General features: G+C 39.2%; 2 protein-coding genes across 2 annotated transcripts; both read right to left on the minus strand.

Moving 5' to 3' along the window:
* Nucleotides 1-4,253: 4,253 nt before the first annotated feature.
* LOC139151563 (carbohydrate sulfotransferase 1-like) lies at nt 4,254-10,460 on the minus strand. The gene is made up of 3 exons (XM_070724457.1): nt 10,370-10,460; nt 7,762-7,957; nt 4,254-7,202 (listed from the first exon to the last, which is right to left on the minus strand). The coding sequence occupies exons 2-3, from the start codon at nt 7,877-7,879 to the stop codon at nt 6,187-6,189; spliced, it is 1,134 nt and encodes a 377-aa protein (XP_070580558.1). The 5' UTR covers nt 7,880-7,957; nt 10,370-10,460; the 3' UTR covers nt 4,254-6,186.
* An 8,580-nt stretch (nt 10,461-19,040) lies between these two features.
* LOC139151564 (carbohydrate sulfotransferase 1-like) lies at nt 19,041-27,590 on the minus strand. Its single transcript, XM_070724458.1, has 3 exons — nt 27,473-27,590; nt 20,985-21,142; nt 19,041-20,545 (listed from the first exon to the last, which is right to left on the minus strand). Exons 2-3 carry the CDS (start codon nt 21,094-21,096, stop codon nt 19,485-19,487), a joined length of 1,173 nt encoding a protein of 390 aa, XP_070580559.1. The 5' UTR covers nt 21,097-21,142; nt 27,473-27,590; the 3' UTR covers nt 19,041-19,484.
* Nucleotides 27,591-27,756: the final 166 nt, after the last annotated feature.

Consider the following 27,756-nt stretch of genomic DNA (forward strand, 5'->3'; position numbering starts at 1 on the left):
TGCTGTTTTCTATTAAATCTCTTTAAAGACTGTCCAGCCCCCTTAAGGAATTTCCCAACGTCTGCTCTTCCAAGATGGACATGGGGTACGGCAACGACGAAGAAAATACGCATTACGCCTCTTGGTCACATAAGATCACACATAAAGAGAACACGGTCAATATTTAAAAAATGGAATATTAAGAGAAAAATGAAACTGCATTGTTGCAAAAAGCTACCCTTGTTAAATCATACCTTTGATACTGTCTTCCTACCATCGATTCATCGGGGGATTCGGGCGAACAGTGATCACTGTCTGCAGTCTACACCTCACGTGGCACATCTGAATGAATGTATTCGTTTCATCAGTGAAGTGGGGTTTCCGTTGCCACGAAGAGACTTTCGACAAAAAAGCCGTCCTGCTCGGCGACTTACCTTTCGGCAGACACTCTGTACGCACAATAAATGTTTTCTTAATAAAACCTTCACAAGGCGATCACCATTTGATTACTCGATGGGGTTCCTCCATATAAGAGATTATTTTTAAAAAAAATGTGTACCACTTTAAAAAATGCTCGTCCTCAAACGTTTGCGCGCGCAGTTTCCTTCGAATACTTAGGCACTTAAGGACTGTGGTTGGGATCACTATATTATGCGCGTGATCTAAACTCTATTAAATCGATCAATTTTGAATCTAACCTGCTGTTCTTGTAGTCTGAAGTTGACAAAGCGTCGAAAAATATAATCGCAAATTCCCTTTTCCTTGAGATTTGACAAAAATACATCACATATTGAAAAAAATGCCAAGGGTCACTAATGGATATCTTGTACACCAACTCGGGGGGGGGGGGGGCACAGGTCCTCGAAACGTTGCCTAGATAAGCTAATCGTGCGGCCGAGCTGCCCTGCGTTCTACGTGTATTGGTTTGCTCAGTGATACTTAATGATACCAAGTATAGGATACGCTCAGCGTGCGATATATCAGAAACAAACAGGATAAACATTCGGCCGTCCAATAACCTACCTCAGAAGATCACAAATGCCTTCAAATGATTATTCCTCAAATGTGACCGGCCTACATACATTACAAATGCCAAAATTTGGCAACAATTTACCCCATGCATTACACCGCACACTTGCCACTTATGGCGGATACGTGGCAAGTGTGCCATGTGTGCATGGAGTAAATTATTATGAGCATATATTGTTTTTTTTCGTCCATGTTATGTCAAAAATAACAATTGTATAACAATTGTATATCTCCTACTTTGATTTCCCGAGACCTCTTAATATTTTTGCTTTTCGTTTTCGTTTCATAATATTGCTTTTTTAGTATATTTTTTGGCTAATTTATAGGATTCGTCCGTTTTATCTGCCATATAGTTAAGATAAATGTCAATATTCGAGTTCCTCTTACAACGGGTTAAAATTCAACATCAATGAGCATATTCTCTACCGTGCGACATGTAGAATAAGGATACAGAATAACTCGTAGTCCTCAAGGACAGAGAACCAAGGCCAAGTAACGATCACAGACCTGCCTACAACTAATAAACACGGATAACATATAAACAACGTTCAGTAAGGCCGTTAGTTGTGGGTCAGTAGGAAGTAGAAACCCTGCGCTCTATGATGAAACATTTACAGTCTCCAAAGATTTTCTAGCGATTTTATACCAAAAAGAACTATGGATACATAATGTGGTTGCATTAACTGAGATAAATATAATCCCTCAACAAAACTCTTGGACTTCCAAACAATATTAAACACGAATATTATTCTAGCAACTGCTATTATAATGGTACTTCGCAGACTGAAAACCTACTAGTTGCTAGAATAATATTCGTGTTTAATATTGTTTGGATGTCCAAGAGTTTTGTTGAGTGATTATTTTTATCTCAGTTAATGCAACCACATTATGTACTCATAGTTCCTTTGGTTATAAAATCGCCAGAAAATCTTTGGAGACTGTACAGAATTGATATCTACGTGACGGTAAAGATTACGTATGAAAAACAGCCAGCTGTCGTTATCCATAGGCCCCGGTGTGCAGCGACCTTTCATAGGCATCATACGGCATTATATACATAGAGTATACATCAAAAATAAGCTGCGTTGTCATTATGTCATAAAAAAGGCAACATGAACATGGTCCGAGTGCGCTGCCGGGGGATTCAATGCTCGCCCAGTGTCAATCGCTTCATGTGTTCACACATTCAAAGTAGCAGGCATGATAAATGTCAAAAGATTGAGCGCGTTGGTTGTGGCATACACACGATGCAACTTCCAATTACAATAAATTCTTTACAGCTATTAAAGCAGAAGTGTCGCTCTCTTGTCGACAAGAGCTACCTCTATCAGAAGCTTGGCTATGTTAAGTGTTTTGCGGTAACACTTATAGTGGCAGATCGAACTGTACAGAATTAATATCTACGTGACAGTAAGGACTATGTATGAAAAACAGCCTGCTGTCGTTATCCATAGGCCCCGGTGTGCAGCGACCTTTCATAGGCATCATACGGCATTACATACATAGAGTATACATCATATACTGTAAAAATGCTCGTGGTGTTGATATTGATATTGTTGAAAATGAATTTCATTTTGTATTAATATGTCCGTTGTATAAAGACATAAGATCACAGTATATTTCAAGGTCATACATCGAAAATCCATCTGAAAGAAAGGTTATCCATATACTAGCCACAGAAAATACTCACCTAATTAGAAATTTAGCAATTTATCTAAGGAAAGCCTTTAAGAGAAGGGAGGAAACTGTATCTAACTTTTTGTAATAATACCTTGTCTTTGTCTTAAATATTGTATGTTCATCATTGTAATTTTTTTTTAATTTTTATTGTATGATGTCTTGTAATTGACAGTCTCTTTCTCATATTACTTTCAATTGAAATGTACGATGGGCCGAGGCCTTGTATTGAAATAAATAAAATCTGAAAATCTGAAATCAGTATACATCAAAAATAAGCCTGAATGTGTTAACTTCGCCTAGTTATGCTTTTAAAGGGAACACTAGCTTTATCTCTAGACAGATAAATATTGTTTGTGTTTCAGATTACACAGAACAACAGTAACATTGCAACTGAGTGGTACAAAGAAAATGATTTAAACAAAGAAATTTCTGCCCGTAACTGATATTTCCCGATGTGAAGCTGGCGATAAGAAAGTTCCACTATTTTGTTTGAAACTCGTGTGATCCAATTTTCCTTTAAACCATCGAACTTGTTCTCTCAGACTCTACTATATATGTAAGAGCTGACACGTTGATCAATATTAACGTTTAAGAAAAGTGTAATAAAATTGAAAAAAAATTAATGGGGGAGTTACAAAGAATCATAGTCGCCGACACAATGCAGTTTCCACTACGCACGTACATTAATAAGTTTAATTACAAGTTATTCTACGCCGGATAAATAGTTCGGTTTTCAGCGGTGAAATCGGACATAGGACAAACTAATAGGCTGCATTGACAATTTGAATAATAGGTATCCCTGCATGATTTTGGAGTAGCACAAGCAACCGTTTCTTTAGGTAAAATATTAAATACTGGACCGTATGAAATATTGCATCTAATGGACTATCCATAAATGTAAGGCCACGTGTTTGGTAATATTTAGCGAACGGAATTATATGGGGGCGTTTATGATCTCTGCGCCATCGAACCAATGCACTGGTAGATCCAAGGGAGTTTAGTAGTATATACAAAGATACTGAGCGTGATTAATATATGTGAAATGTAGGTAATTGTCCACTGTTAAACGTTTGCCGACGTCTTTCAAATGCTTGATGCGTTGACAAGAGACCGTCGTTTTGAAAGTGTCAACACTTAATTCAGTGGAAGGTTACAAATCAGTGATGAGTTCGAGAGCTCTCGAAAATTCAAGCTTCACAATGGTAAAGTACTGAGTCCGTTTTAGTTGCGCCCAGAGACTATCTTCATGCGACCTGACGTCAAGTTTTTGACATTTCTTCCAAGTGATGTTATTTTTCTACGAGTGGTCGCTCACAGTTAGCTTCAGTAATACCACTTGAAGAGAAAGATTTGTCGGCGGTAACTTGGCTTTGGCATGTCAAAGAAAGCTGCCCAATGATTGAAACTAGAGCCTAGGCTTTGCATGTCGAAATCCTTCAAATCATCCTCTCATGGTTGGTGGCGCCAGATGTTGGCTATGTTCCCCTGGTTTACAACCGAACGACTGAGCATACTAGGCAAGTGGTCGCGAAACAACATTTTAAACAGAGGACCACAAGAGAATGTGTATTTCCAACATGACTAAGTCATGAACTTTATTCAACAATGGTATCGTCGACGACACTTCGTGTCTAATTTTAGAACTCTGGTTTCTAAAACATTTGATGTAGTGTCCATCGTGTTTGTTCCGTCTAATGTATAACATCATGTCGGAATGCCAGTGACTCAACTTGTAAGGAAAAAAGCCTGTACGTGGTGCATTTGGACTATCCAATATCATACTGTATACAATAGAATTTTAGTGTGGACTAGAATTTATCGCGACGTTGCACGTTTTACACACTGAATCGTGATTGCAAGGAGAATACGTTGGCACTTCATCATACTGGGAAAAAGAAAACATATTTGTTTTTACTACAGGTAGAATACAGTAAAATGAAAGTATTCAAATAAAAAATTTAACCATCGTCACTGCCAAGGGTGTTTTTGTGTCAAGTTATTTTTATGGAGCTCTGCAACCCGATCTTAATCTCACTTCATTCATCGTTGAGAGTGATTTTACGATATCAAGTATTTGTAAATCATTCGCCCTGTGCATCTGGCATGCAAGATCATACTTCATCGCGTTGGATGCACCATAAAGCAGGCTCGTACTTATCTAACAGGGAATTTTTCTCCGACACCATTGGTGAATAATAGAATGATAGTCTATTGCTTCAGGCACATACGTTATGAGTTACTCATTTCAGGAATAACATCAAATTAAAACAAAAGCTTTCATGAAAAGGTTAGAATTATTAATAATTATTATTTGCTGCACAGCTTAAAGCTGAATTCTTTCAGTGACATAGAACTAAAATATAATTTCTTCGCCGTAAGTTAAAACTTCCTTCTTTGAAATAAGGACACTGATGTAGAAACAAAATATATGTATTCCAGCCCTTTCATTTAACTATTTCATCGTAGGACACATAACAATATTTACGTGGTGTTGTTTTAACAATTGGAAAAAGTATGGTATCTGTACGTGAAAACCCAACGCTTGCAAAATGGGAAGCAGATATTTGCGTTGCTGTTACAAGTGAAATAATTATCGGGCTTTGTCTAGATCTTGAAAGATAAACGATCCCAGGTGGATTCCACAACCCGGGTGTACTCACATAGAAAGTTATAAGGGTTTAGTGGTGCTCCGAACTCGAATGGATAATATTTTCTTTAAAAATCCCTAAACATGTGTCTATATCACCTGAAAAACACATGGCTCGATAACACGGGATATGTCTACATGGTTATAGAAATGAAAAATTTCCATTTTTTGTGCTACCAACTTGTTACGCCAAGATTTCCAAAGATGGGTGTAGATAAGCTTATATCCTGCTGGAGACGTCGCATTGGTTGTTTTGTGCTTCCCAAAAAACTGGAAAAATATCTCCGTTGAGTTCTGAAACCCATCAACAACGTGGGGATATGGTAATAGCTGGCGTATGACTAATGGCCTGTCTAATGGAATGTTTGTATACTTTTGCTAGTGCGAACTTGTTAATGTCTGCAACAGCTTGTTGGTGGCAATGGCTAGAAGATTATGGTAGCTTATTAGTGCAAAATGGTGGCGACTTATTTTTGGATAACCAGAAATGCTTTACAAACATGGTCCACGTCAACGGTCTGTACATAGCGTCGTTGGAATGAAGATCGTTTAAATGCATCAGAATAATGGTAAAATTCGTAAATTTGTCTTATTTTTGCTTTTTTTTTGTGGGGGGGGGGGGCTTTGTGAAATATCCATGGGGAGATGTTTTCAACTTGGGCATTGTAAAAATATTTGCAGTACCTTCCTCATCACCTCCCACCCCGACCGGAATTCCACAGAGGAACATTCCGTCCCCTATAGTAATCCAGTACTATACTTTTTTGAGAATAGAGCAGGCAACGGGCCGAGGACTTTTTCCTCGTCTCGGAGATCCTTTACGTTATGGACAAGTTTGTATCCTAGCATCTTCATGGCAGGGATGCACTTTTCTTGAACTTTAAGTACGTTCTGATAAGGTAACTCTCTCTCCATTGCGTGGCAGTAGCTGACGAATTTCGCCTTGTACTGAATGCTCTTCGATCACCTGACTTTGTATTCCGCTGGATCCAATCTTGAACCTCCTTGGGCATGCGTATCCCGAGGAATTGATAAATATTGTCGGCCATCTTATTCGGTTGTCTTGCTAAATCCTCGTACCTTACAAGCATATAAGCATCTTTCAGCCATGCAGGGGAGGAACTAGCAATGTGTAAATTTTTGACCAGGTCCCTGCATAGGTCTTCAGTCTCGTCCCAGGGTACGTTTTTCCTATGATAGTCATGATTTATCTCGTGGAGCTTTCGCCTCGAGTTCATCACACCTCGTGGGTCGCGGACGAGGTGAATAATTTTCAAGTTTATCATAGGATCCACTGCATATGAGCGGAGGAGTTCGAGATCGTACAGTCTGATAGTTTTAAAAGCACGAATACTGTAGCTGTTGCATATATTTGTTAGCGTTGAGATAACCTTTGCTTTATCATTTCTAGCCTTGTGAGCACCACAAAGAGTTGTTGTTAAAGCACGGCTTTTTGAACAGAAGATATTATTTGCTAATGTGGTCACGAAGGGAGACCCCTGAAAATCACACTTGAACAAACTGTCCAACATTTCGATGGACTGAGATTCGAAGATATCTGCTTCCATATGGCCTCTCAGGACACTGAAAGTAAACTGGTGTAGTGGTTCAAAGAGGTACATGACTTCCGGGTTCTGGTTCAAAATTTCGCCGGTAAATGATGATCCTGTCCTCTTGCTTGCAAACACGATAATGTGCAGATACCTGCTGGACGTAGCGATACTGTTGGATTCAGGGTTACGAGCTTCAACGTTTGACGTGTTCACCGAGAGAGCACTCTTTGAGTCAGCATCCGCCGGATCGATGGCCGCATTGGTGTGCGTGCGCATGTTGAACTCTTTGTTAAGGTTGCCAAGACGTTGATAATCTGAGAAAGAATGATAATCAATGTGTACATTAGTTCGAGCAGGTATTATTTGTTTTATATTTAATTTGAATTCTAATTCCTTTGGGAACACCACGCTAGCCTATTTCAATGTAAGGAGGCGCTCTTGTGAAGAATTGCCAGCTGCGCAGCAGCCAATATGCCTATCGCTGTTTCCATGGAGATCAAAGCAATGACATATTTCACATCCGAAAACCATCTCTCGACATTAACGCACTTAATCTTCTTTAGAAACCAGATGAAATTCAAAACTAGTTTATTCAGACTAGGCACATAAATCAGACAAAAACCGATACATTCTCATAATCTCTAAGTTAACATGGAGATTTTCGGTCGTGGGTGACGCTCGTTTTGTACAGGACCTTCGCTAAATTCCTAAAATCTGAAGGTTTGACATTAAGCCTTGGGAAATGCAACCACATGCACATTAATTAATTGTTCAAAAGCAGGAAACGTTACAGACATTTTTCTCCGAGCTGGACGGGTGACTCCCGTTGATTTTGTCCAACATGTCGACAATTAATCCCGGCTTACAACTTACTCGTTCTCTGGATGACCACGATTGTCATAAAGACAACATTGGCAACGACGCATGCGTAAAGTAGCTTGTTGGACTTCAAACCCTTCCTCTTTTCGTTGTTTATTGTGTTTTTCGTCATGGTGGAATCAGTGAATGCTAGTAGTGCTTTTCTTCATATCCAATCGGTGCAATAGTGTTGCAAAGCTGTTGCCCATTTCTGAAGTTTTCAATTAATATGACGAAAACGACATTACAATTTACTATAGAAGTAATTCTATTATTTACTTGAAGTACATATTAAGTTTGGCTTTTGGTTGTACAGAGAGCACTGTTAATGTTTTTCAAGAAATATAATACAACCTAAAATCAAGTGACCCATGCGGGACTCGAACCCTCATCCCCCGAATACATTTCGGATGTTCTACCCACTGAGCTAATGGATCAGTCGGAATTAGGTTGCCGGTTTTGTCACTTAAAGGTATACAGTCACCTGTAATCTAAATATGCCCATATATGGCCAAAGGGGCATTCCTTGGTATTCAAAATGCCCGTGTGAGGGCGCTGTTTTTAAAAAGCGCCACCCGCTTAAAATCTGTGACTGGTTAGATTTTCTCTTTCCATGGTAACTGTGGCAAATTTGGAACCGGTGACAGGCACGGTATACCTTTATAGGTGGGTCTCTTCATTTCAAGTGCGTGTATATTGAGTATTGGTTAAACTCATCACCTAATTTTTCTGCCTAAGGATCCCATGGATTTAACAGGGACTCGCACAGAGGTCACCAACTTAGGAATTGAGTTTTGGTAATGAGGATCAGTCATACGAATGATGCAAAGCCAGAGAAGCTTATTTTTTCAAAATATAAAAAATTCGTATAGTGAGGTGAGTCACAAAGTCGAACCCCCCAAAAATCAATATTTAACAATTTATACTTCTATAAATGCTCAGACAGAGCTAGTTTTGTACCAGAAAATGTTTATAGTTTGCCCGATATGCTTCCATATATAGTGAATCAACATTTTCGGTGAAATTCCAAAATAAAAGTTCTTCAGCACATTTGCATTTGTAGCCACCTTATTCTAGTAAGGTATATTATCAAACATCTATAAATGCAGAGATATACCGAATTTTGTATTCTAAGGTTTTTTCATAATTTGCCCCATGGACCGCCATGTATAGTCAATCAAGATTTTCAGTGAAATTAAAAACTTACATTTCTTGTACATTCCACTTCTGACAACGCACTTCGTGTAAATTACATTTATACACTGTTACTCTACCCCACGTGATGCTAGTAACTTGCACCCTGATTTATATCAGTTTTACAACCACTTTCTGAATTCATAGAGTGTAGAATTCCAGCCTTCTTTCGTCTAATTTATTGTTCATTATGTTTGCCTACTTTCTTTAGGTATGGATTTTAGCTTGTGTGTCGATATTTAAATAATTTTTCTTTAATACCGTCTATCACCTCTCATTATGTGTTGTGTACTTTTTAAAGTCTCTGGGATTATATACTTCTTTTGTATGATATCCTGAAATAAGCTAATTATTACGATTATTATTATTATCATTAATCATAGCAGGGGTCGCGTGTTATGATGATACCTGCAAGCGACTCAGTGCACCATCGTCCTAAAATTATAACGTTTCCGTATTATCATTTTTTGTTCGTTATTTTACCAGGACTTGCTGTTCCAGAGTGATGCGCTCTTGACGTTACGAATGAAATCAAGACAATTTGACTCTGACATTGTTTTTCACGTCATGTAGTCGTTTGCTCAGACAGTGAAACTTTTAAGACAGTGTGGAAGTGATTGATCGATACGGGTGCCTTAAACATTTCGGAAAACAAACTGATGTGAAGATTTAGGAGGTGTGGAACCACGGTAATAACCCATTAACAAACATCTACTTCAGTGTGTTGACACATAGACTGTCGACAGTAAACGGTCCAGGCACTTTCAAGGGTAAGGTTGCCCCAACTTGAATATTTGCATATGAATAGCTTTCGCTATCGTGTAATGACAAAGCGGCCTTATTTTCAATACGTTTGTTCGTGGTGAAGAAAGGAATGGGCGGCTGTGCCTTGCGTCAGGTGTGTTAGACGACATTCTTTTATGGTCGAACATTTTCTCTAAGTGTTTACAATTTATCCACAATTATGAAGATAAAGAACGCAAGACTCAATGGTTTAAGCTTATTCTACCAGCTGCCCTTGTGTTCAACTACATTCCCTCTATGACATAGACTGCATGGTGTCATGGGTGTGACCTCATAGTTGTAGTGTAAAGCACAGTGACAGGGAAAGATATTGAGCGAGAACGATCGAATGACGACTGTTCCTTCGCTTTCGGTCTTTGGATCAGATGACGACGAAGTAAAAGTATATAAGCTTTCTTCTATTAAATCACTGTAAAGACCGTCCTACCCCCTTAAAGAATCTCCCGACATCTGCTTTTCCAAGATGGATATGGAGTGTGACAACGACGAAGAAAAAGCGCATTACGCCTCTGCGGTTACATAAGATCACACATAAAGAGAACACGTTCGATATTGTAAACAACAGACTATTCAGAGGAAAATGAAACTGCGTTCCTGCAACCAGCTAACCCTTGTTAAATCATACCTTTGAAATTGTCTTGCAACCATCGGTTCATCGGGGGAGGCGATGATCACTGTCTGCAGTCCACACCTCAGGTGGCACCCCTGAATGAATGGAGTCGTTTCATCAGTGCAGTGGGGTTTTGGTTGCCACGGAGAGATTTTTTAACAAAAAGCCGCACGGCTAGGCGGCTTTCCTTCCGGGGGACCCTCTATACAAACGATAAAAGCCTTCTTGATACGGCGACCACCATTTGATTTCTCGACGGGGTTCCTTCATATAAATGAAGTTTTTATTTAAAAAAAGTATATGCCACTATAAAAAATGCTTAGACGCGGAGGGGCTGTGGTTTGGATCACTATATATATCATTCGCATGCTTTAAAATCTATCAAATCTATCGATTTTGATTATACCCTGCTATTCTCGTAGTCTGAAGTGTTGACAAAGCGTCGGAAACTATATAATCGAAATTCCCTTTTCTTTGAGATTTGACAGAAACGAAAAAGCCAAGTTTGATGTTTTCTATCTAACGACACACATACGAAAGGTTGTACCGGTAACATCCGTGTTTTTATTCTCTGCGATTTTACAAGTGTTTTATTTTCCGCTGGCCGGTCGGTCAGTATTTACTGACACACGTACGGGGGCCCGGGGTTTATGGAACCGTCGTGCGTTCAAGTTCGTGTTCGGGGTCACGAATGAATATCTTCTACATCAACTCGGGTTGGGGGCACAGGTGATCGAAACGTTACCTAGATAATCACGGCTATCGCACACGTAGTAAAAAAATGTGCGACAGTTGTGGTGTTGACTTATTAATTAATTCGCTGATACGGACAGTTTATTAGCCAATTGGCAATGATGTTTGCCGAGCAATTGACGTTGGCAGGTACACAGATTGGAGAGAAGATAAGGACTTGTAGGTAATAAAGAAAGCAGTCAGATGGTATAGAGTCTAAATCTTTATTTGAAATATCACAGTCAAAACTAATAAAATAAAATGACTTGTAGGTAATAAAGAAAGCAGTCAGATGGTATAGAGTCTAAATCTTTATTTGAAATATCACAGTCAAAACTAATAAAATAAAATAAAATAAAATAAAATAAACCGTTGCACAAAGAACCTCACCCCTCCCAACCCCAGCCCGGGGGCTGACTTCTGTCCCCTCAAGTGTGCTCAGAACACGGACCCTTTCAATAGGCAGCTGACGTTGTGTGGAGGGATTATAGAATACCCTTATCGATCGTTCGTTTGAACTTGTCGATATCGTAGAAACTTGGAGGTTACGGTACTTCCTCTAGAATTGACTCCTTAACTTGATGAAGGATTTTAGCTTCCCTGTAACATGGAAATTTCAGTTTTTAAAAACCACGGCATATTTCGCCCGTCAGTCAAAAGATACATGATCAGAACATGCATTCAACGATTGAAACATGATCACTGAATGGTAGTGATGTGATGGCGTGTACAGACCTCGGACAGCACGGCGAAAGCTGAAGAATGGTTGACCAACAGTGTGCAGTTGAATACCGTAAGACGACAGACTTTTTCGACAGGCAACTGATGGTGTTCATAGTATAGAAAGATTTTATTGGTCGTTCGTGTCGATATCATACAGACTTGGAGGATGCGGGACTCCCTCAAGAACTGACCCCTCAAGAAGCGCCCCTGTAATATGGTAAAACAGCTGGCTTCACATTCACCGGTACAAGTTGCTGCAAATTTGTATATCTCCTCAGGGTAGAGCGTGTATTGTAGATATAAAAAACATAACATGCGGAAAGGGTTTATCATGCCGGATACAGGCAAGCGTTTTGGCATTCCTGAAACCTTGACTCTGACATTGAGAACGGATAGCAAGGCATCTCTCTCTCTCTCTCTCTCTCTCTCTCTCTCTCTCTCTCTCTCTCTCTCTCTCTCTCTCTCTCTCTCTCTCTCTCTCTCTCTCTCTCTCTCAGTCCCTTGCGGTACGTATCATGGGTCAGTTGCGAAAATATCTGACATTTAATAAGACTGTATCAGGATATTAAGATAATAAACATGACTTCGGGAAAAGTGTGATCATAGACATACATCGCACTTTTAAATGGTGAAACACGTGCACGTGTTTCATGGTTAAATAGGTCCGTTGTAAGAATACCGTTATCATGTTGGGCCGCATGCTTGCCCTGCGTACAGGTCTGTGTGTTCCCGGCGTTATACGGCCTCCACCACACATAACGCCGGGAACACACTGACCTGTATGCAGGGCTAGGCCGCATGCCAGTGTTTTATTTGTATTCTGAACAAGATCATGGTTCCATAGCCATACTATGTCTATGAGCAATATATTTTCGGCTTCTGTGTCACAGAAGAATAGACCAAACCTCCACTGTCTATCACACCATCCGAGGCAATGCCGATGTCATGTCATGCCATCCTCAAAATAAGCGCAAGCCAGGGAAGGTTTCCAATGTCCTCAACCGTCTCACTGTGCTCGCGGCACTCCTCTTGCCTTCGTGCAGCGCCATCATAAATGCTATGTTCATGTTAATGAAGACAAGGCTTGAATTTGCCGACCGCACTGTGAATTAAATACATTTACGAAGACGGATGTTCCAATGATATTATTCAACCAAAGCCACGGTCCTCTATTCAGATCTTCTGAATTTATTTTTAATACAGGTAGGGGTATTTCTGATAACTATTGGAAGATGAAAGGATGACAAATGACGAGCTCTTGGTGAGGACGTTTCAGTCAAGGCTGAGTAAAACCCTAAAGACTTGGTTCAAGTCGGTGAATTAAAAAAAATGAAATCATTTATAATAGTTTCTCTTTTCTCTCCTATTTCATACAAATTAAGCCTATTCCGAATTTGGCAGCCCTGACCAGGTTTCCCAGCGATTGAATGCGTTACCTTCGAGTCTGCGCAGTAGTGAGTTAGTTTCTGCCGGATTCATCGACTAGGACTTCTTGTACCGGTAGCCAGACGGACTGTGTACACAGTGACATCAATCAAATACAAATGATCGGCAGCTCCCGCTAAGCTTTATGGGATCAAGTGTAGTTTCCTATCTACCTTAGTGTATGGGTTCAGCACAATTTATCTCTGTGATTAGTTCATAACTGCTGTTTGATTTCATCGGATAATCAGCTGAGAACAAACAACTACCAGCAAAGAAATTGTTACGTTACATTTGTCACGGGATTTCCGTAAACTGTACCCGGCGAACGACGAAATTATATAACCCGTGGGTTCTATTTCTTCCCCAGCTATTTCAACACATGCATCTGTGGTGTAACTTCCTAGTATTGCCTCTCGCCAGTGATGGTGGAAAATAACTGCTTTAATTACAACTCGAAATCTGGACATCTCTTTTTAAATCGGTGCGATTTCCCACTAGAATTTTACGTGGTCGACTTTCTATGCATAAGTCGTGTCGATGACTGTCACTCAAAAAGGCACCGAGTCTACCATTTTGCACTGATTAATGTCTTGGAGACGATTAAGGTAAAATCCGGCAGGTTGCTGCCACGTACTTGTCGAATGTAAACTCGTAAAGCGGGCCGTGGTTTTCTTCGAATGCCACTGCCGACACTGTACGAAATTAATTTTGGGGCGACGACTTAAGGTAGCTACATACCTTATAGACACTTTTAGATTTTTATTTTTTACTCAGTTATAGAAGTGCCAAACCCCGATAAAGTATATATTTTCTGAAAGCCCTGGTCCGACCGTGCACAGTACACAGTCATCATTTGCATAATAATCATGTGACAAGCGTTTTGCTAAACATTCCAAAATCGGTTTTTCCTCCCTTTAGCGAACACGCTGCACGATTTCCGGTTGAAATGTATGCATTGACAAGCCTATAAGCAATGTCTCTCAAATCACTGTCTGCGAATTTTTCTCCGAGTCTCCATTCAATTTATATGGCGCGACAATTTAAATTCCTTGAAAAGCACCTTAATCTAACATCTTTAATATTGCATAACAAAAAACAAAGGCATAAAAAGGAAATCCCAGACACAGATTTGAAGGATATTACTAAGGCTTACCAATGCATAAATTTGGTATGTAGTGTGCACGGTCGGATTTCCCAATATCAGGGCTTTCAAAAATTAAGTACTTTATTGTGGTTTGGGAATTTTATAACTGAGAAAAAAAATAAATATCTGAAAATGTCTATAAGGTATTAGCTACAGACTGAGAACACCCTTCCATCCAACTAGGAGCGTTTTTTTATTGAATTATCAAGTGGTAGATTCAATCCGCAGAAATAATGCTACAGTTATGGACTGTTGCGCTCATATTTGGGGAATACGAGTTGAGGTATCAGTCTGGATCGTAAATGCTTTCAGTAACTGAATCTGAAACACCAAGATGTTGATTGTAGCACCACATTAAAGATTTATTTCAAGATGGCAACATGACACTCTACGTCTCAAATAAGCTCGTCCGTGTACATTCTCTACACAGTTATTCTAAACTTACATAACAACAAAATAATTTATCATCATTATACAATAGTCATCATGTTGAAATTTCCCGCCAGCCTTGGATTGTTGCTTAAGATTAAACAAGTGCACACTACGGAATATACCGTTGTCGATTGTTCTCATTTAACCAATAAAATTAATTAAAAGTATGACGCTATCTCCTATCTCCTCGTACGATCTTGAACAACCTTTTACTAGCCTTTGCCACGTGAGGAAAGCTTCGAGATGAAATCTCTACAAGGGAGAGCGTTGCAAGATCATGAACTCTAAGAGTTGTGATGGTGTGTTTAATTTACCTCAAACTTCACAGCAATGTAGTATCTCAAATAAAATGCGAAAATTGAACTGTAGTTCAACCTTGACGTTGACAGTCTTAGGACGGCACATGGTACTGGCTGTTGAGTTCGCAGCATCGTCCATTCTGCACCCTTGGTTCGATTTTCCTATAGATTGTCCTTCACTTCCCCGATTGTCACCCCTAATAAGGGAGCCTTCAGTAATTACAGGGGGGTGGGCCGGGGAATTTTGCGAACACCTGTACCGTAAAATGTGACCCTCCCCTTGTCTGACATTCTACAACTTGACTCTCCCCCAAACCACTGCGGCTTTCTCCCCAGGAATAACTGAAACAGTGTCAGCTACTTTACATAACAATTGGTTCAATTGTTATATTAGTTAGGGACAAATTACAGAGGAGGCACAATCGTAATTTATCACGCAAGAATTTTTGAAGAGGTATGGTATTTCATACATTTGAGGGAGGGTAACCATATTTTGTGCAACTATAGGAAGGCAAGATGTGGCTGATTTAGTGCTTCATCAAAAAATATCAAATCATAATACATAGAGTCTATCAGGCAAAGTATCGACAATTTCCCCCACACAACATGCTACATATCTGTATATTATATATGTTTCATAATGTATTTAAATGTTCTTTGCCTGAATTGGGAAGTGAATTTGCATTTGTGTACAATGAGTTTATTTTGGAATTTCAGATGATCTAAAACGTTGATTTACTATGCATGGCGGTCTATAATGAAACCATGAATATTTTTTTCCAATACAAAATTAGGTAAATCTGTGCATTTATGTATACATGATTATTGATAATAATGTTCTTGATTAGACTAGAGTGATTACAAGTCCATGGCTTTGCAAGAAATTTGATTTTGGAATTTCACTGAAATGTTGATTCACTATGATGAAACTATGAATATTTTTTTTCAATACAAACTAGGTAAATCTGTGCATGTATGTGCGCTTGATTATTGAAATTAATGTTCGTGATTAGACTAGAGTGGTTACTATAAAAGTCCATGGTTGTGCATGAAATTTGATTTTGGAATTTCACTGAAATGTTGATTGACTGTACGTGATAGCCTATGAGAGAACTATTCACAATTTTTTTCAATATAAAGCTAACAATATCTTTGCATTTATGTAAATTTGATAATTGATATACACTTCTCCACCTGTTGCATATGTTTTTGTCTCTTGTCTTTTATCAGTTTTAACTGTTCAAGGTGTTTAATGTAGGATACCACTGCATCTTCTTTGCTAGTGAAACTTGTGGATAATGTGTACCTATTGAAAAGAATCGGCGTATTCCATCGGTGATTTCCTATTTAGGAAATACCACACGGACAATCACAGGTTTGGCCATAAAATCAGCTTCTGTCAAAAGTGACCCTCCTCCCAAGATAGGTTTATAAAAAGTGACCCTCCTCCTTGAACAGTCTTCTAAAGAGTGACCCTACCTTCAATTCCCCCGGCCCACCCCCTGTAATCACTGAGGCTCCCTAACGTGACTATTATTCATGAAGTATAGTGAAAGAATGATAGCACACTGTCTACCATCGGCAGCAAACGTTATGTAAACGTGCGGTCCTAGTAAGTCACGGTGAATAAAAGTAAATAGTACAAGACTGTAAAAGTTCTTGTTCTAAAAATGACCTGATGTATATATATAGTATGTACGTTGTAATATTAAGGTAGTGCGAGCCTCGTAGTTTAGCAAAATAAAAAGTATGCTCAAACTCTTTGTAAGGGAACTGTAAACCATTCCCCTGTGAAATCAAGAATGAAACTCAAGTTGGTACGAGAGAAACAAATTACCAAATATTTCTAGACTCCTGAAATTCAAAATGGCGGCAATTCCTGTGTTAGAGTGGGTTAAATGTTCGATTCTCCCAAAACAGACTGATGAAAAGTTTATTCCATGAGCTTTAAAATAAGACCCTGCAAGTGATAGACCAAAAAAGGCTGTGTAAGAGTTTGAAAACCCGAATATAGTCGGTCCCTGAGGTGCGTTCTGTGATGAAAAATTACAGCTCTCAGAGTGCAACCTAGACTCTCTCACAGCCCTCGCCAGCTACGCCTTCGACCATACTAGCGCCCTCAGCAGTTGAGCCGAGCGAAGCTCGGCTCAGCGAGCCGCTACGCTACAGCACGGCTGGCTCGGTTAGCGTGGCTTGTTACAAAGACCGTTGAGGGCGCATAAACTGCGTAGCGAACGAAGGGCTGTGAGAGAGTCTAAGTGCAACCTTGCTTTTTCAATTCCTATACGTTTGAAAATTTAGCAGCAAAATATTTAAATTTTCCTTTCACAATTTAAGTACGTATTCGTTGCAATTTTTTCCGTTTATACGAAATTCGTTTTGAAATTTATATTCGTTGCAAATCAGTTCACGTTAAAGCAAAATAGCGCCCTCTAACATGATATTTTGTTTTTGGTGCAATTGGCCACTGCTTCCGCTCAAATACTCAGTATAATTTTTTTTTTCACTCAGAGGGAACTGTCGGTAACTTAAATCTATACAAATGAATGAAATTTTGACCGGAAAAGAGGGTGTCTAATTGTGATAGATAACCGTCTGTAACCATGGATTCGGATGATGATGATGTATGAGAATACAGAGAAAGAATTCTGAATTCACTGTGACCCATATACCCACACATCCGCATCCATCCGCCCGCACATCAACTCATATACCCACATATCCATCCATCCATTCATTCACCGTGACTTGGGTATATTTGGAGATATATGATACTATACGATAAATACTTTATATATCGCCTGGTATCTACCAGCAATGTTCACTGGCGCTTTACACAAGGTCATAGGTAGGCCCTCTTGAAGAAATGAGCTTAGATCTGAAGGTGAGAATGTCGCGAGCTGGTCGAATATGAGCTGGTATATAGTTTGGGATCTGTCGCCGTATGATTTTAACGTAACCGAGTTCGTGGAACTTTAAGTGTGGTTTGTAGACTTGATCGGAGAGATCTGCTAGTGGTTTTGACTTCAATGAGTTCAGCCAGGTATCAAATCGTTCAATGTGAGTCAAAATATCTTACAAATGGTGTACAGATCCCTCATTGAGAGTGTTTTAACCTATAATATCATTTTTTGGTATGGAAATTTGACTGTCAGAAACAGAAGTAAGCTTTCTCGTATTGTGAGGATGGCAGAAAAAATTATTGGCAGTCGTCAAAATTCCCTAGTAAACCTTTACCATCTGGCAGTGAAAAGGAAAGCGCAGAATATTGTCAATGATTCTGATCACCCTCTTCATGGTTACTTCCAGAAACTCCCGTCAAAGAGACGTTTTCGGGTTCCTCGTGCAAAGAAAAACCTCTTCAAAAAGTCATTTCTTCCATCAGCAGTTTCAATTTTAAACTCAAACTCGATGTAGTTGTTTTAAACCTCCAGCTGGTCCTTTGTTGTTTCCATCTATGTTTCAATTTTTGTATCTATGTCGCTACCTTGTGTGTGCTTTTAAGCATTTCAATGTGTAATAGCGTCCTTTTTTATAGAATGCTTTTGCTAGTTGTACTATTTTAATTTGTATATGATGAGCCTGAAGGCGAATTTCTACATTTATTGTGGATAATAAGTAATTGAATTGAATTGAATTGAATTGAATTGAATTGAATTGAATTGAATTGAATTAAGGGGTGGGTCTATGTATCGATTTATATAAGAGAAGTAGCATTTTGAACTGAATTCTGTAAGACACGGGGAGCCTGTGAAGTTCCTTCAGAATTGGTGCAATGTGATCTCTTGTCTGTGTTTTTGTGATGAGACGGGTAGCCGAGTTTTGTGCTCTCTGTAGTAATCTGATGTTTGAGTCCGGTAAACCGCTGAGTAGGGCGTTGCTGTAGTCTAGCTTGGCAGAAAGAGTTTAATACATGAGAGTCAGACAGGTCTGTTGAGAGATATATTTTATGATGAATCCAATACGGCGGATAAGCTGATGCTATGACAGATCAGAATTACATGTAACTTCTTAATTTTTTATTTCGTTAATTTAGTTTGATGTCACGATCAGATACTAGTGCCTATCGTTGAGCGACTTACTAACTTCTTGCCCAAGCTGACTTCACGAAAAAACACACGAGTTATTAGATGACGTCAAACTGGAAAATATTCAAGGGATTATATACCCGTGACACGAACAAGCTTATATACTCAACGTTGGTTATCGGATAATATGCAGATCGTGTGAGTATATAATTGCAAAATGCCCGGTTTTCCAGCCCTATTTGAACGCACTCCTGGGTGCTCCTATTACACAGTTGATTCAGCCTATACGAGAGATAAGAGTCCAGCTGGCAATGGACCAAGAATTCTATCTTCATCTTGCAACTCTGTCACATTTTGAACACTTTTGTATCCCAGCATCTCCATTGCACTGGAACATTTTTCTTGTATTCGGAGCACTTGTTTGTATGGCAGTTCCTTTCTCCACTGCGTGGCTGTCGCAGACGAATTTCGTGTCCTGCCAAATGCCCCTTTTTATTATTACTTGTCTTGGTATTCTGCGCAATCCATTTGCGAACTTTCTCGGGCATGCTCAGTCCGAGGAATTGGTATATCTTGTCGGCCGTCTCGCCTGGCTGCTTTGCTATGTCTTCATACCTTACCAGTATGTAGGTGCCTTTCAGCCACTCGGGAGAGGACCTGACTATGTGTAAATTCTTCGCCAAATCCTTGCAAAGGTCTTCGGTCTCGTCCCATTGTACTTGTTTCCTGATAAAGTCTACGTTCTTGTCATTGATTTTACGCCTTGAGTTCACTATACCCCTCGGGTCGCGCACAAGGTGAATAATTTTCAAATTGAGCTTCGGGTCCACCGCAAGTGAACGGAGAAGGTCGAGATTGTATAGTCTGATGGTCTTGAAAGCACGGTATTTGTACCTTTTACATACATCTGCAAATGCTCTCCCTGAAGTCTCTCTGCTGCTGTTAACTTTTGACCTTGTAGCACAGACTGTCTCTTTAAACGCAAGACTACTCTGGCAAAAGAACCTATTTTGTAATTCTAGCCGGAAAGGGGTGCTTGGGAAATCGCATTTGAACAGTCTGTCCAACATTTCGATGGACTGAGAATCGAAGATGTCCCCTTCCATATTGCCCTTTAGGACACTGAAAGTAAACTGGTGTAGCGGTTCAAATACATACATGACTTCCGGATTCTGGTTCAAGATTTCACCGGTAAATGATGAACCTGTTCTTTTACTGGCAAGCAAGATAACGTGAAGTTCCCCGACAGAACTCTCTGCGCTTTCTCGTCGAAAGGTTACGTTAGACACTGACCCGGATGCCGCTTGCTCATCCGAGATATCCCCTTGATCGAAGGTCATTGGTACGCGCATTCGAAAGTCAAATCTTCGGGTGATGTTGTTGAGGGCAAAACCTTTTGATAAATATTCTGGAGTGGCGAGAAAAAACACATGCAAATACAGACATATTTCGAACAGCATAGGGCAGATACGGTAGATCGCAGTGACTTAACTTGTCTTCAATGATAAGATGCAGTACCTCTAGAGGGCGCACATATCGAAATAAATTATGTCGTCTAATTTTAACCCATTCACCGAGACAGGATGATCCCAACATTTCTTAGTGGACATCACCAGTATTTAAAATGTCAAAAAGACTTTGCTGTGAGTACGCTGCTTCTAAAGGTATATCTCAATTATGTAGTCACTATGATACATTCGAGATCAAGTGAACATCGACAGCGGTGATGGCCGGTGTGATTTTCGCTCGCCGTTTGAAAACTACCGGAAAGGATGAAGATGGGAATGCGAAATAGGCAATATACATGGTTTGAGTAGCGTGTGATGTAGAATTTCACTTGAACTTACTTGATCTCCCCAATACCACCACTGCAATGAAAGTCAATACTCCATAAACAAGGGCACCAGCGTAAAACAGCCGGATGCGTTTGAAGATTTTCTTCCGCGTACCGGTTGTCATGGTACTCCTTCCTCATCGAATCATCATAATCTGACTCAACTCAGCTCTGTTGAAAAATGCACCATTTTAACAGGTCATCGTGTGAAATATTTCATATATTTAACTCGTGACCCTGGATGACACATAGCCATTGGAAGAGGTCAACACACTTTGAATTAATTGTCATCATGGATTATGTCTCTGACTTCAATTATATTGTGCAGAACCAAATATATAACGAGATATAGAACCTGCAAAAATTAAAAGTCTGCAGACGTCGGGTGGTGACTGCGCTTCGCTGATGATTTGACGATCATTGGCTACAAGGATTTTGGAGCCTGACCTTTTGAAATTTACGTCACAAAAGGTCAGGCGTATCCATACTGCGTGGTACAGCAATAGCGACATACTCCAAAGGAAAAGGTACAAACTTATTGACGCATATTTCACTTTTACACACCCCGTCGCTTGTGAACAATTCCATGAGGGCACTAACAAACAATTGGCAATCGAGTGGAGTTATCAGAGGATCGTTATGTTGGCAGATCCAATACAAGGCACAAGGCGCGACATTGGATATTACTTCCAACACTATTCCAGCATATTTAGCGTGCATCTGACTTTTCTCATAACATTTTCAAAGAACAGGTCTGGACTTCGCATCAACATTAGCTTGCATCTAGCATAGTGCTAGGTCTGACGACATGTTTCAAAATCCGGATGGTACTTAATTTCCAATATCTGACGTCAAACAGAGTTCTGCGGCTGGCTGCCGTACCTTGGAAATATACAAGGTAATGGCCAATCTGGCCTTGCAATGTGGATTGTTTTTAATTCAGTTCAAATAGCTCAAACAGCTCACACATCCTGCTCTGGCTCTGCGACGATGGCACAGGTGTAACAGATAGCTATACACTCAGCAAACCGACCCAGTTGTACCATCCTGTCCCACACAGCACCGGAATGCTTTCTTTGATTGACATGAGTAGAGTCATACGAGTTTTGACATCACACCATCATTTAGTTAACCCTTTCGCCAGAAATCTGAACTCCTGAAGTATACCAGCAATTAAATAAATGCCATGCGTGCAACGGACTGTTCTAGGATAGTATGTTTGTATACAGCAGCTGAGAACCAATAAGGAAAAATGTCAACATTGGTGCACATGTACAAAGCCTAACTTCACTAAGTAAAATGGCAATCTCTGAAAGCCTGGCGGTCATACTGAATTACCGCCGAAACTTGCTGGACTCAAATCACACTACATGACAGACTAGCTCGAGCAACTATTCCTTAACATTCGTGAATAGGAATTTAAATTTATGGACCACTTATAAACCTAAATTCAACCACTGTATTGCTCTTAAAATTTCAGTATATCGATTGGTCAAAAATTCTCTGTGCTCAAGTACACTGACCTGACAAATTACCCGAATGCTACTTCTGGTATGATGAAAAATGGTTAGACCCTCTTGTTAGAAGTTTCAACTGGTTCATACAAAAATACACATATTTCAGTGGGAAAATGTGATCCCAATTTTTAAATGTGTTTATTGAAGACAGGAATTCAAAAACAGTTTTTCTTCCACCCATATTTAGTAAGCTTGATGAAAAACCCATCTACCACAGTACATAATTGCTAATCGTGTAAAATCTTGCAGAAATGAAAGTTAGCTGCCAAACAATTCAGACATCTTTCCACTGCGAAAGCATTGTTTCCTATACTAGCTGAAAAGGGACAGCTGGAGTTTCTATTACTGATACCTCCTGGAGGCCCCTGACTCTGCAGACCACACTTACGCATTACTAGTTCATATAAACAGTTCTCCAGTATTGGTTTGGCAGACAAATATCCGTGGATTCTGCGAATTTCGTCACACCACCCTCGAAAGCATATGGACATGCTAGGATATAGTTCATTTCGTGTGTCGCTTTTCGTAGCTCATCACCAGTGTGTTCTTACCCAATTAACGTTCCATATTGTTTTAAATGGCTTCAAAATGGCGGTTTACATCTAGTAAGTTCTCATGTACAAATAACTTTCATTTGAACCGAAATATACACACTATCACATTCATATATGTTCTAAATGAGTTTGTGTTTGGCTTGAAATTGACCTCTCTGATAATTTTTATATTTTCTTAGTCCTAATAATATCTGTTTGCAGAAACTGTTGTGATCTGTTGTTTTCCTTGTATGTCTTCTTTCACTTGTTAGTGTCATGAGTCTCTTTATATTTTGGGTTATTCTTTATCTAGTTGCTTGTCAAATGAAATTGTCTAATCCACCGTTTGCCAACACACTGACTCAGCCAGACTGGCCTGAAATGACCCCAAGCAATATATCAAACTAACCTACATGTACATGTATGTAAGTGTGCGAGGGAAAAAAGTTATAAACGATATTTTAATAGCTGTTGAGTCATCCCGTTGACATGGTGTATGGAGGACACACGGGTTGATCAATAACTTTTTATCCTTAAATATCTGTCAACCACAAAATCCATAATTTAATGATTGACCTGTCATATTTACATGTACTCAAGTGTGGCTGCACTGTACACTTTGAAAATTGGTTGCATTCACATCACAAGTAGATGCCTTCAACGCCCTTCGGTTATGTTGCTCATCATTTCATATTTATACATATTTCACTCCACAAGAATGGCATATGTGGGCTCCATCTCAAACCCCTTGATATTTTCAGTATGTTCAAATGTATAGTTTTATACAGCGACCGATTCAACGGTCATCTACGCACATGAATAAGAGACTATGTTGACAAAATGAAAGCAAACTAAACTTGCACATAAAACATTCTTCAAGTCAAAAAACATCACATGATGAGGATGGCAATATATGTGTAAAACAGTTAAACCACAGTATGAACAAGTAGAATTATTTAATGTCTTCATCTCTAGATGTTTGGTCGACTGTGCTTACAGGTACCTTGCTGTTAAAGGTGACCATTAGTACAGTTTAGTAAATAATCTGACTATTCGTTACTGGGAAAGATTGCTTATTCAGAACATATCAAGATGAAAACAGTAGAGATGTTAGCTGTTAGCTTGAATATGATATATGAAATGGTCACATGCTTCTTTCTAAGGTGCCAGGTTGAAATATTTCTGCATTTGGTGTGTACACAACTACCACTGCACTGTGACCCGTTATTGACCACAACGCTACTTTAATTGTTCCACAATATTACTAATTAGTTTCAACTTCCCTATAATATTTCGCTGCAGAACACTGGCTCTTCCTTCAAAATGATAGTTAGAGCAACAGTGTAGAGCCAGATGTAGAGTCTCCTGCCTGATATGCCACGACGGCAGGCTTTTTAGAAATGTCCAACTCATCTCGTTTGGGTCTCCATGCATTCAACTAAATGCGACCCCATCCACGTCAAAATGTTTGCTGAAGGTCGAAATACAATATTACATTTTTACGGTCTCAGGAACTCTTTGATAGCTGCAAACTACTTTCCATGCACGGTGACAAGCGACTGTGGTTTGCAACCAGCGCCCTGGCAAATATGGACACGTATACTTACGTAGGCCGAGCCCTTGTGGCATAAGTGACTACTGCCAGCATTGCCACATTTTATTACTGCACAGTAAAATGTCCATATTGAGGTTTATCAACGTTTGCCTTCCCAGAAAAGCAGATCTTTTGAAGAATTACACCAACAGCATTCTATAGCGGGTTCTAGCTCGTTTATGAGAGACATACATTGTTTTATATTTTGAATTCCATCACGCCACACATGTGGACATCTTAAAATATAGTTCATCGCGTTCGTTTATTTCTACATCTTTTGTTGTCCTTACCTAAACCAATTTCAATATTCACACTGTTTGTACCATCGACTTTCAGTAACAGTCATTACGGACGAATAACTTCAGATTAAACTTTAAAATATGTATATGATTGGACAAATATATCCCAAGATATTTTGTGACAGGCCTGAACGTGGCCTCTATGATAATTTTAATCATTGTTTTGCTATCAGTAATTTCTTATTGAGGGAACCTTCGTAATCTGTTGTTATCTGTAGTTGTGCTCTTGTTTTGGGCTATATGTATATGTCTTCATGATTTATTTTTTTATTTAGATACTTTTCAAATTGTCATTTTCTGTTTACGGCTAAGCCTGCTGGTTCACTGCATGCCAACCAACAAATACATAAATACTGTCTTGGATTTTTTCAACCAGCATACAGTGGCCAAGTCAAACCTACAAGGCATTTGCGAACTAAGTCAGTCAACCTGACCTGAAATGACCCTAAGCAATGTATAAACCAAATTTATATAATTATGCAGAAAAAAGGTAAATAACGATAATGATTTTGATTGTTGTTCAGTCACCTAGCTGACATGACGTAAGGAAGACAAAGCGTCCATTGGATCACTCTGTTCCTTTCATGACTTATTCATCACAGTAATTCATTCTCTTTATATTAACTGTTATTGTATAACTTCAGGATGTCATTATTCTTCATGTTTTTTCAGACCGCTATAGGTTATTCTGTTGTGGTGTTTGTAGCTAATTTTGTTCATATTACATTTCAGAGCAATGGCATATGTGTTGGTTCCATTCCAAATGCCCGAATATATTATTATGCTCATAATACACAGTTTGAGACGGTGACAGATTCGAGGGTCACCTGTGCACATAAATAAATGATAAATTGACAAAGTGCAAACAAGCAGAGCGGCACAAAGGATGTTTTTGAGGTGGGGGAATATTATTAAAAATTTAGACCACAGTAAAAAATATGTAGCGGAATCTAATCTGTGCATCCAGAGAGTTTCATTTCGAAAACGTTCAGCGAAAGGGTACATAATTCTCGCTGACTAAGCTTATGGTTATTGGGATAACTTTGCTGGTCCCTTGCTGCAAAAGGTGACCCGTACAGTACACACATGCCGCTTAGCTTCTCCCTTATCCTTGTTGTTAGTCGCAAAGTCAAAATATTCTGAATATGTCTGAATTCAGAACTCGTCTCATGAGACTGAGACAAGAACGTCAAGTCCTCAGCGAGCATCGATTCGAGAGCTTTTGTAACAGTCACGTTTGCCCATTGTTCGCAAAGTAAGCTGCAAAATATCAAGGGATTAATATTTGTGAAATACAATTTATCAACTTATCGTCGTTGAGTTGGTATATCATTGTATATCCTCATATTGAGTGAATATTCTGATACAAATTGTCCCATGAAATCTCTAAAATGACAGCTTTCAATAAAGATGTGTGTATTTAAAGGGACAAAGTCGGCCATTTTTCACGAGTTTTGTTCAATACAAGATACTACTTATATTGTTTGACATGTGCATATATTCGACCCCGGTTTCAGACACCATACACGAAACTATCGCTAAAATGAATTAATGGTCATGACCATTAATTCATTTTAGCGATGGTTTCATTGACTGTGTCTAAATATGTGTCGAATATATGCATGGTCACCCATTCAGTCAGTATCTTTCAACATGTCAAACAATATAAGTAGTACCTCGTATCAAACAAAATTCATGAAAAATGGCCGACTTTGTCCCTTTAAGGAGTCATCGTCTCACTAGAATTAGAGTCAAATGTCATCTTCAACAAACATCACGTGAATACGTAAATTGCTTGAGCCGATGACTCAACTGAGAGATACAAGAGGAACGACGTCCTGATAGTTGTCAGTATTGAAGTAAACTAATAACAAAATCGACATGAAAACTGATACCTAAAGGGACATAAGCTGTAAGTTGTGGCAAGTTTTTCAGTATGCTGCTTCTGTATATCAACTACCGTGTCTGACCCTAATCCGTTTGTCATGCTGAAATTTCGAGTATTCTTTTTGTCAACACAGCTTGTATTTGTGTAGTGACCATTGTTTATTGTTTACAAATGAATTCTAGTCCGGACTTGAATACAATTTTCAACAATAACAATGTAGATTATACTCATGTAGGTTGTGTTGATATGCTATATACTTGGCATTAAATTACAGTTTAGGAATTCAATACAGAAAGTTTAGGGAAACCACAAAACAAAAGTTCTGAAAAAATAGCCAAAAGATACAGCTTATGGAGCTCTAAGCAAAATTTGCAAAATGTTATTTATCGGGAACTCCAGACTCACTTCGCAATGTTTATATTCATGTTGGCCAGATCATCTCGCAACAGATGACCTGGCCATCTTGTATATATATTATGAAAATAAGGAAATGTGCGACAGTTTGGTAAGTTTGGTGGCATATTTTTGAAAACTTCCGTAAGCCTTGCCTAAATTGGTTTGTTCAATTGTGCAGTGCCATAATGTAGGCAACGCCCTGTCGATATGGCAAAATATTGACTTACAGATAGTGAGAGGCGTCGTTACAAAGACTTCATCAAAATTATGTTACCTTGTTCCTCGTGTAAGGTCTAGAACAATCTGGACTTTTCCTCCAGCCCATGAAATTAAGAATCATACAAGTTCTTTATAAATCCACGAAGAGTAGGGTTCCTAACGACACTGAGGAATATGGCACCCACCGAAGATTAATTAAATCACGTGACAGTGGAGAGCCAACCATTTTAAGCCAACTTTTTGCATCAAAAGAATAGTTAATAATTATCCAAAAGGAGTGCAGTATGATATCAAAGCATTGTATACGGTGCCAAATAATGACATAAAATCGTCCTACTG

The sequence above is a fragment of the Ptychodera flava genome, chromosome 15 (assembly GCF_041260155.1).
Source record: "Ptychodera flava strain L36383 chromosome 15, AS_Pfla_20210202, whole genome shotgun sequence".
Lineage (NCBI taxonomy): Eukaryota > Metazoa > Hemichordata > Enteropneusta > Ptychoderidae > Ptychodera > Ptychodera flava.

Excerpts from the sequence above, each read along its gene's own strand:
- LOC139151564 (XM_070724458.1), bottom strand. The coding sequence starts at position 21,096 with ATGACAACCGGTACGCGGAAGAAAATCTTCAAACGCATCCGGCTGTTT. Across the intron at positions 20,546-20,984 it reads GGTGGTATTGGGGAGATCAA|AATATTTATCAAAAGGTTTT; the intron begins GTAAGTTCAAGT and ends TCGCCACTCCAG.
- LOC139151563 (XM_070724457.1), bottom strand. The coding sequence starts at position 7,879 with ATGACGAAAAACACAATAAACAACGAAAAGAGGAAGGGTTTGAAGTCC. Across the intron at positions 7,203-7,761 it reads CGTGGTCATCCAGAGAACGA|ATTATCAACGTCTTGGCAAC; the intron begins GTAAGTTGTAAG and ends ATTCTTTCTCAG.